Here is a 10297-nt window from a genome sequence, read left to right as displayed (position 1 = left end):
GAATATGCAATATGCTTTTAATTAAAATACACATTCATAATGCATAAAATAATTAAATAGCAAAGTTGGACCGGATTTTGGCAGCCTAAGAAAGCAAAATAATACTTAAATTAAGAAAATGACCGCAACCGCCCTAGAACCGCAAACTGGAGCCACGAAAACACGTCAAAAAACACCCGGGTACAGCACCGCGGCACCTAAGGGCAGCGCTCCCACAAGCACGATCTCGGTACCCAGAGGATAGCACGGAAGATCATTTGGTGATGTTCGGGAGATTAGATCGTTGAAGAAGAGTTCTTCGAAAGTAAGGGAAAACATTTTCCCCCGTATTTTCATCTTTGCACCTTTGATTTTGTTTTCTCAAAATTGATGAACAAAGATCCGCTTCTACTCCAGGATTCACATCCCATCATGCCGCCGGGCCTATGAGGATTATGGAGAAACCTCAGCACTGTTCGACATTATTGTTCTCGATCTGTCGCATAACATCGTGGTATGATGTGGCGTGGTCAGCGGGATCAGCCGACCCGTCATATTTGTCTATGCAGGGCCCTTAAATCCGTTTGGGAGCTCCACGACCAGGATATTGGTTTTGAATAGCTCATGAGCGATAGTCAAGCTAGGTTCTTAACCGATCGAAGATTTCCTCCTTTACTCGATCTAGATTTTCCTAGTCGATCCCGACTCAGGACCCACTCGGCCTACTAGACGTCTTGGTACTGGTCTGAATGATTCCACATTGGAGCTGGTCGCTTCATGCCTGAAAGGATTCTTGTTGAGCTTATCCCGAAGGTCTTTTAATCCTTCGGAGAGCCCGAGTGCTGCTAAGGGGTCCCCGTTGGTGAGTCCCCCCTTTAACGAGGCTCGGAACTCTCCCTCAACTACTTCCCCTTCGATTGTGCTGCCATTGGGAGGAAGGAGGGCCCCGCGAGTTTGGTTGTCAAGGACGTCCTCGATCAACTTCCCCATATGGGCGGCCATGTGGGAATTAGTGGCCCACATCTTGCTGTGGAACCTCGAGCTCTTGCAATGGGGTGTCCCACCTCTCGCTTGCCGAGTTGGCCAGTCGAGCGAAGGGGGTTAGCAGCATCTCGTGCTCCCCTAGCCTTCTGTCGTGCAGGGGGAGTCGAAACGGGCTTGTCAACGGGTTTGTCGCGTCCACACTCTTCATCGATGGTATTTTCGAGGATGATTTCATATTGGAAGTCATTCTAGTGATGTCTTAGTGTGGAGAACTAGTTTTTGTTCTAGCTTGAAAACGTCGTTCACATAGAGGGCGCCAACTTATGATGACGAATTCCGGGAGGAGGCCATGTGTCTCTAGGATGAGTAGCTTTGCTTGAGGACAGAAAGACGTGTAACAAAAAACTCGACGCCGGTGCGGTGTCCCGCCTAAACCAGATGGTCAAGTTAGTAATCGGAGTATGGAATAGGAAAAACATACCTTAAGTATGAGTGACAGATTTTTCACTTACTTGATGAAGGTGAGGGTCATTCCCCTTCCTTTTGTAGGCTTGGGTGGCCAACTAGGAAGAACGACTATTGGGGGTGGCAGGGCACGCCCCGTAGTACAGTGACTGACTTGGGTGTATGTTCTCGACAACTGGTGGGCAGTGGTACCTCTTGCAGCTCTGAGCCTTTCCACCTGCTGCTGGAAGGGGTGCCCCCGTACCGGAGACGTGCGTCCTCGACTACCACTTGGCACTGTATGGAACCGTATGTGGTCCCGTGCTTCTCCGAGGGCAAACATACGTCCTGCTAGGCAGTGTCCTCATATGGTATGTATGTGGTCTTGCACCTCCTCGAAGGTGGACATGCGTCATGCTCGGTTATATCCTCAACATATACAATATTAGCAACTTTGAAAACATGGTTATTGTTTCTGAATTTTACAAATTGAGAAGTATTTTTAAAATTTCAATAAAGAAGTCTTTTAAAAAGTATAAAAATAAAAATAAAAATATATTTTTTAAAACAAAGGCTTCTTGTATTTTGGAGGTGAATTATCGTCTGCCAGAGGTGAACATTAGAGGTCATCACTCTCTCACATGAAAGAAGAATGAGACGACGTTTGTTCGAAAGATTCTTGATCGACAAGTTATGCCGAACCAACTCATCTTTCACATCTTGACCGACCTTCTTAAGGGACGAGTCGACCTTGAAGAGCATCTACAGGTGCAAATGCCTAACAGGTTCTCAGACAATATGCCGCAATTCTTGAGCGGTCGAAGAGTCGCTAGAGCGTTGTCGGAAGCCCTGTCGAGAGCTCACCTCTATAAATAGAGATCTTCGCCTCTACCACCATGTACACAAAACTATATTCTTTCTAGATATAAATCGGATAAGTACTGACTAGAGCGTCGAGGTGCTAACTCTGTTTTTTAGGTCCTTCCATTTATCGGTATCATTTGTTTGATCTTTGCTAGAGAATTAATAATTTTTCTTCCTCAAACAAGAAAACATTCTCATTTTTTTCCATACTATTACGAAAATTTTGTCCCAATATTTTTCTTTCTTTCAAGTTTAGTTTTTTTGCAAAGGTAAATATATCAAACAAAAAAACAAAGGATCTCGTGCCATGAGATCAAAGCAATACACCCTGGACGAACACAAGACAAAAGGAAAAAAAGAAAGAAAATCAACGTAACAAATTTCAGATCAAGATAAACATAGAATGATAATTCAAACAGCAACTTCCAGCTAGTACAAGGTTAATATACCTCAGGTTTTAAGTTAAATTACCACCTGTTTGACCCAGTCCAGACTAATTTGACAAATTCAATTTCACGCACATACACATTGTATACACCAGAAAAGACTCAAAGTTATACATAAATTAAAGAAAATAAATATGAAAAAAAAATGAAGTAAATAATAAATTAATATATGGATATCTTTTTTTCCATAATATATACATAACTATCTTTCACACGAAGATATTTTTATACTCTTATAAAGTCGATGTCTTTTTATTTAGGCAGGTAGCATAACACAATGACATTTTTTTCTCTCCAACTCTTCCTTTTGACCTAATTATAACCAAATTAAACTATTCACTTCAATTTAACATTTATCATTAGAAACCATTTTTTTATCAAAATTAAAAAAAAAATGTTTGGCCAAGACTTAACCCCGTTGATATATAATCTTCTTTTTTTTTTTTTTTGTTACAATATATAATCTATTTGAAAAGTTAGAAATAGGATTGTGTAGTAAAGATAAGTATTATAATGAAACTAGGACTGTAATTAAAATTATAAGATTGAAACTAATTCAAAACTCTAACTGACATATATCCCACAAGTTGCATTTATGTGGAGTAGTAAAATAACATACTTGATGTTAAATTGATTTAAATGCTATTTTGATTTATTTAGTTTTGGTTTTATTTATTTTCATCCCTGTACATGTAAAATATATATCTTTCTACTTTTGACTATTTTGATAAATATTGGCAAAGTTTTAACATAAATTTCATATAAAATAAAATATTTTAATACAAATTTATGGATGTATTTAAAAAAAATTGTGAATGAAGTATCATGCACACATTATAATAAAAAGAGACCAAATAAAAATGAAATTAAAGGGACCAAAATGCTCAATTTTAAAAAATAGAGTTACTAAAATGTACAAAAGCTGAAAATTCAAGGACACAAATAGAGTTTCTCAAAGTACAACCACCAAAATGAATCAAACACATAGATCAAAGTATATTTAAACGTATTAAATAATATGTTAAAAAATATTATTTTGGACACTGTACTTTTAATTTTTTTTGCTTATTCTGGTCTTTGTTCAAAAGGCACATTTTGGTCCCTATACTTTTTAACTTTAGTTCATTTTAGTCTCGTATACTTTTAAAATATTTGTTTTGGTCCTTATACTTTTAAAAGGTGACCATTTCTATTTTTATACTTTTAAAAAGTAATCATTTTGATCTTTATTTAAATTTCTTTTTACACCTTCTACACATAAGAGAACCTGTTAATATAAAATCATGGTTATATCTCAAGAAATATATTAAAGGTATAGTGTCATGTTTAAATAGAAATAGAAAAATGAGATTAAAAATAAAATTAAGATAAAAAATAGTACTTTTTAAAATCACTATATAAGTAATAAAATAGTATTTTAACCAAAAAATCAGTTGTGGGTAGGTGAAATGTTCCTGGTCAGGTTGAGAGAGAGACAGAGAGAGTCGAGGCTTCTTCTAAACCGGCCAGCTTGTTTGGGATGTGATTTTTTCCCTCTCAGTAACCTTTTGTTTTCTGTCTCTTCAAAGCCCGTCTTATTTTTCCCTCCACCACTGTATACGTATATATATATCTTCTTGTGAACATTAATTCTTAAAAGCTCTTCAGCATTCTTCCTCCCTCTTTTTCTTTTTCTTCTTCCTTTCGTTTCACGAGATATAGAAGAGGGTACGATGGAATTAGAATTACCACCGGGATTCCGATTCCACCCAACCGACGAAGAACTCATAACTCACTATCTCTGCCCCAAAGTTCTCACCCCCACTTTCTCGGCCCCAGCCATCACCGAAGTCGATTTGAACAAATGCGAGCCGTGGGACTTGCCCGGTAAGTATATTATATTATTATTAGATTATGTTCTTTGAATTACCTTGGTTTCGAATTAATTTTTTCTTTCTTTCGAAATTGGGCTTTTCAGGGAGAGCTAAAATGGGTGAGAAAGAGTGGTACTTTTTCTGCGTGAGAGACAGAAAGTACCCAACTGGATTGAGGACGAACAGAGCCACGGAAGCCGGCTACTGGAAGGCAACCGGGAAAGACAAGGAGATTTTCAAAGCGAAGACGCTGGTGGGGATGAAGAAGACTCTGGTTTTCTACAAAGGCAGAGCCCCTCGAGGACACAAATCCAATTGGGTCATGCATGAGTACAGATTGGAAGGCCAATTCTCTGCTTATTATCACCTTCCAACAAACTCCGCCAAGGTCCAAAACACACCCTTTCAAATTTCCATTTAGTCTCAATAATTACATTTCCGTTTGAATTTGGAAGGTTGAAATTCAATCATATTATAGAACTAAATTCGAAATCACACCCGAAGCAAAAACGTCAAAACATATTTTCAAACAAGCACAAGATGTTGTGTTTGAACCACTCAATTGTCATCTCTCTCTCGTTTACATTCATTTCCACGTGTTGGATCTTATACAAACTTCCAAATCGGAATCCATTAGTGAGGGAGAGTATCACTTAAATTTACCAAGAGTATCACTTAAATTTACCAAACTCCTTAACTTAAAGTTTAACTTTAATGGTTTAATCATGATTATGATACAATTCAATTAAATTATAGAAATTAAATTGAGAGTAAAGATCAAAATCTGAAATTTTAAAAATTATAAGAATCAAATCGCTAGAAGCAAATTTGCAATATAAACCAAAGAAGCAAAAAAGTTTTCGTTAATTTTGTATTATTATTAGAGTCACAGGTGATCCTTTTGATTGGGTTTGGTTAGTTGTTGGATGCAGAATGAATGGGTAATTTGCAGAGTTTTCAAGAAGAGCGGAAAGAAAGCCGATGAGAAGTCAGAACAAGAGGTCACGTGCTGTTCTTCTACCCCGTTAATGGAGTCGGAGACGTCGCACGTGACCTGCTTCTCCAATCCCATGGAGGAGGGAAACGAAGAAGGGCAGTTTTGGTATTTCTCGGACAAAAACGAAGAAGGGCAGTTTTGGAGGTACGTTTCTTCCGACGGCCTTGAATTTGATTGCTTTTGGAATTATTAATATACCAACATAGTCTCCATAAGAATGTTAAATATAAATATTGTAACTGTGTATGTATTGGAACCATCATTGAGGTAGTAGAATAATATTATTTTTTAAGACAATATGTGAGGTGTGAGATCGTGCTCATAATCTATCTTTTGGTGGGAGATATATATGGATTTAATTATCTTCTTTTGATCTAAAAAATTACCATTGATTTATAATAAATTTATATAATAGAAACTCTATTTTTTTTAGTTCAGTAGCTCTTTTACCAATACAAATTTGATTTTTACCCCTCCTTTGAGGACTCAAATTTTCTAATATTTTACTGATATAACCGTAGACTATTTTTACCCCTTCACTAACTTGAGTAACACAACTAGACCCAATTAAAATTTTCTTTTTTCTTTTTTTCTTTTTTTCTTTTCTTTTTATTTTCTTCCACTCACGCTCACCACGTCTGCTCTCTCCAACGAACGGCTTCAATTTCATATCGTATCCGGCGATGATTCCCTTCGGCGACGATTTCCATTTGCTCGATTCTTCAAAGAATTATTCCAGAGCACGCACGGTGTGTATCAATTTTCCATTTGCTTTGCAGTTGGTCTAGTTTCAGTGTTTTCGTTCGTTAATCTCTAATTTGGGTTGTATTTTGACTAAATATTAATAAAGATGATGGGGTGTCTGCTTTTGATTTTTCGTTGATTTCGAAATAGATAGGGCTTTGGAAATATTATTTTGTCTGCTTTTGATTTAACTGTTATCATATATTTTCATTGTATTTGGATGAATCGTCATTGTCACCACATATTATGTAGCGTTTTCTGTGCTTTGAGTGTCGTTGGTGTATCCAAAAATTAAATCGAGAACCAGAGCGAGAGAAACAGAACGATCAACATATTCGTAATGGAAATTTGGTTCACCAAGAGCGGGACTGAGAGCGTTACAACGTATCACTGAGAGCGTGTATCACCGGGATTGACTTTAATACAAAGATCAAGATTCATTGTATCACTGAAAGTGAGGGTGAGAGCAAGAGGATTTCCAAAATCAAAGTTGTTTGCAATTGAACCGAGTGAATAATATGTCCTTAGAAAACTTAGTCTTCTAGCTATTTTTATTTTTAATGTTGATATATTTAGAATATACTATTTTTAATTTTACTATATTTTAAAATCACCAAAAATAGAATACTGTTTCTATATAAGTGAAGTTCTTTTTGTTTTAAGAAAAACAAAATCCTTCTAAGCAATGTTTATTGATTCCATTCGGCGTCGGAGGGTGTACGCCTAGGTGAAGTTGGGGAGCGATTGGTAAACATATACCATGGTTGTGCCATAATTGCTTTCATAATTGCTTTCAGGGTAGTGACTTCGTCCACGACACAACAAGACAATCATTTTTCATCTAAATTCTCCTTTATTTCCAACAATCTGAAAGTAATTGCGAACCTTAGATGAAAATAAATCTGAACAATTTTACAAAAAACCACGTGGGGTTGCTCGTGACTGCCCATTTAGGCTGTTGGGTTGCTTGTGGTCGGGTCACACAATTCTGTCCAACATTGGAATCCAGATCTGGTTTCAGTTCGTGGTGCAGCGCCATTGTTCATGCAGATCTGCTTAGATTTAGTTCGAGGAGAGTACACTGCTCGAGTCACGCTATGGGTCTGTTCGCAAATCGAGTGATTGCGGTCGCTACCGGTTCGCAGTCGTCTCTGCTCGTGGTGGGTCTACTCGCATCAGGTGTTCGTGGGTTTCGATTTGCAGATCTGGTTCAAGTGTATATATCAACGCCGACATAGGATCCCAGATCTGATTCGGGGTAAATTAGGATGCAGCGGATCAATCTGATATGCCCGTGGTCATGGAGATTGGGGTTTTTCATAGATCTGGAATGGTTCATGTTCGGATCTGTACGTCGAAGCTCCAGACGCCGCACGCGAAGATCTGCGCCATTGTGGATCTGACTACCGCAGTTATGCTCATTGGGGATGGGTCCGACCGTGGGACTTCTCGTGGGCTGTAGATCGATGTACGGATCTTATCTAGTCGCTGGTCACGAACCCCCAGTCACCAGATTCGCTTGTGGTGATCGCCGTAAGCCGCGCCGCCGCTTGTGGCGGGTAGCCATTGCTTGAGATCACTGGAGATAAAGAGGGTTGAAGGTGATGAAGGTGATTGCCAAGGCTTAAAAAAAATGGTACCTACGGGCAGAAGGGGCAGAAGGAAGAAAAATGAGGAAGAAGATGAATAAGTTTCATTCTCTGTTTTGTCTTATTCAATGGAGAGAGAAACCTCATTTGAAAAAAAAAAAAAGAAAGAAAGAAAGATGGACAGAAAGAAAGAAAATAAAATGAAATTATGATGATGTCATTGGGTCATTTATTGTATGAACCGGACTATAGATCAAACCGTGAACCGGACCATTTTCTTTAACATTATTATTATTATTATTATCATTATCATTATTTTGTTTGTGAGATTTTCCTTCTGTGATTAATAATCTTTCTAGTTTCTCTGTTTCATGAATTCTTTTGGATTATTGTCGGAGATGGATTCTGTGCAAAGACGACAATTGTGGGGGAGGTCATCAAAAATAATTTGAAAGAAGAACGAAAACTGAACTAGTCAATTCCAAATTCTATATTATTGAAACTTATGCGATAATATAATTCTCCTGCATAAATGTGATTTGGCATAAATGTGTTATTTGATTATGTCAAAATTAAGTTGAAAATATTTGGATTGTTATTCGTTTCATAGTTAAATTTTATATAGGCTGATTTTCCTATATTATGAGCGAACAATTCTAAATATTTTAATTACTTTATGAGATTTAACCAATTTTAAATTCATTGTCATAATTTAAGCATGATATTTATTGACAGTATATATGTGTTTTATGCATGATCTAAAGTGAGTTGTTTCAATGCTATCTTCTCTGTATAGTTTGCAATTATATGTGATAATTGGAATAATTACTACATTTGTTTTAAGATACAGAGCAAATTGAGGTAATGAAGAGCAAAGTGAGGTAATGAAGTATCCTAATTTAAATTTATCTTAATTTAGAGATGATTTGAGATCTTGCTTGGCTATAATTGAATATATAGTCTTATGTTGATTGAATATCTAAAATTATTCATTATGAATACTTTTATTGTGAGTATGTCTATGATCTGAATAGGAATAAAATGTACAATTATATGGTGCATAATTGTCGCTTTGATTTCCTTTTGAATGTTTCATGAGACCTTCGTGAAGATGAAATTTGTGAATTTATTGGTTAATTACATCTAATGTCAATTAACAATAAGATGTTGCTATTTAAATTATTTAGTAAACTATGGAAAATTATCTCAACGGTGAAGTTATTTCCTTGGAGCATGAGGAACTTAGTGGATCCTCTTACTAAAGGTCTAACAAAGAGGGTAATTCTTGAGTCTTTAGTTTATATGAGACTAAAACTTTAATGTGTGTGATGGATAATACACTTGTGAAAATCCATAGCCTTTTATTTAGGTGGTTTGTATGAACTTGATGGATCACATGTTGTGATGTACTATGAGTATCCATAGTCCTTTATTTGGGTGGTCTGTATGGACTTGGTGGATGAGATATGAAGTCTTCATAGCTTAAATTTTTGAGTGGTTTATCTGTGATAGACTTGATGAAGCAATAACGTGATTGTGAAGGTGGGCCGCCTTCTATGAAAGAGTTAAAAGTATCTTTCTAAAACTTTCACGATGAACCAAGGTTTTTATGTGCATGGCCATTAATAGCACTTGATTTATATCACAGAAGCGAAAAACAAGGAATAAAATGTGTTGTGGGGGTCTCAACCATACTTACTAAAAGTTCAAGAGGCAACTCACTTTCATTATTTAGGTTCTTGCCTCATTTCACTATGTATTAATTCAAATCGTAAGATATTAATGCTTAAGTTTATTTTCTTTCATTGCTCAAAAGATATATTTTTTAAGAACTAGTTAGTCATTCGTGGGGGATTGTTGGGAATGTCTAATATATTCTTATAAAACATAGTCTTCTAGCTATTTTTAAGGTTGATAAATTTATAATATGCTATTTTTAATTTTACTATTTTTTTAAATCACCAAAAATAGGATACTGTTTCTATATAAATAAATACTTGTTTTTGTTTTAAAAAAAATGCGGAGAAAATCCTTATGAGTATGTTTATCGATTCCATTCGGCCCCGGCAAGTGCATGCCTGGGTTGGAAGTTGTGTTAACCTTGGGGATCGATTGGCAAACATACGATGTAGCACCATGGTCGTGCCATAATTGCTTTCAGGACAGTGGCTTCGTCCACGACACAACAAGACAATCATTTTTCATCTAAATTCTCCTTTATTTCCAACAATTTTCTCTTATTTTTCTTAATTTTTCTTATCGTATTTCTTATTTTTGGTCTAAAGACTCATTCCATCTATATTTTATTTGTTTAAGTTGTTTCAGGACCAAAATGAATCGCCCTACAAAGATAAGTGGAGAGGATTGATTTTTGGCACAAGTTATGAGTTTGTCTCA

At 36.4% G+C, this 10297-nt stretch overlaps 1 protein-coding gene across 1 annotated transcript; it reads left to right on the top strand.

The window, feature by feature from the left end:
• Nucleotides 1–4322: 4322 nt before the first annotated feature.
• On the top strand, nt 4323–6444 carry LOC111012465 (NAC domain-containing protein 92-like). Its single transcript, XM_022286631.2, has 3 exons — nt 4323–4583; nt 4675–4958; nt 5503–6444. Exons 1-3 carry the CDS (start codon nt 4430–4432, stop codon nt 5758–5760), a joined length of 696 nt encoding a protein of 231 aa, XP_022142323.2. The 5' UTR covers nt 4323–4429; the 3' UTR covers nt 5761–6444.
• Nucleotides 6445–10297: the final 3853 nt, after the last annotated feature.

The sequence above is a fragment of the Momordica charantia genome, assembly GCF_013281855.1.
Source record: "Momordica charantia cultivar OHB3-1 chromosome 8 unlocalized genomic scaffold, Mcharantia_2.0 BLBB01000008.1, whole genome shotgun sequence".
NCBI classification, from domain to species: domain Eukaryota; kingdom Viridiplantae; phylum Streptophyta; class Magnoliopsida; order Cucurbitales; family Cucurbitaceae; genus Momordica; species Momordica charantia.
Note: the sequence above shows the minus strand (reverse complement) of the source record. Positions and strands in the feature narration are given on the sequence as shown.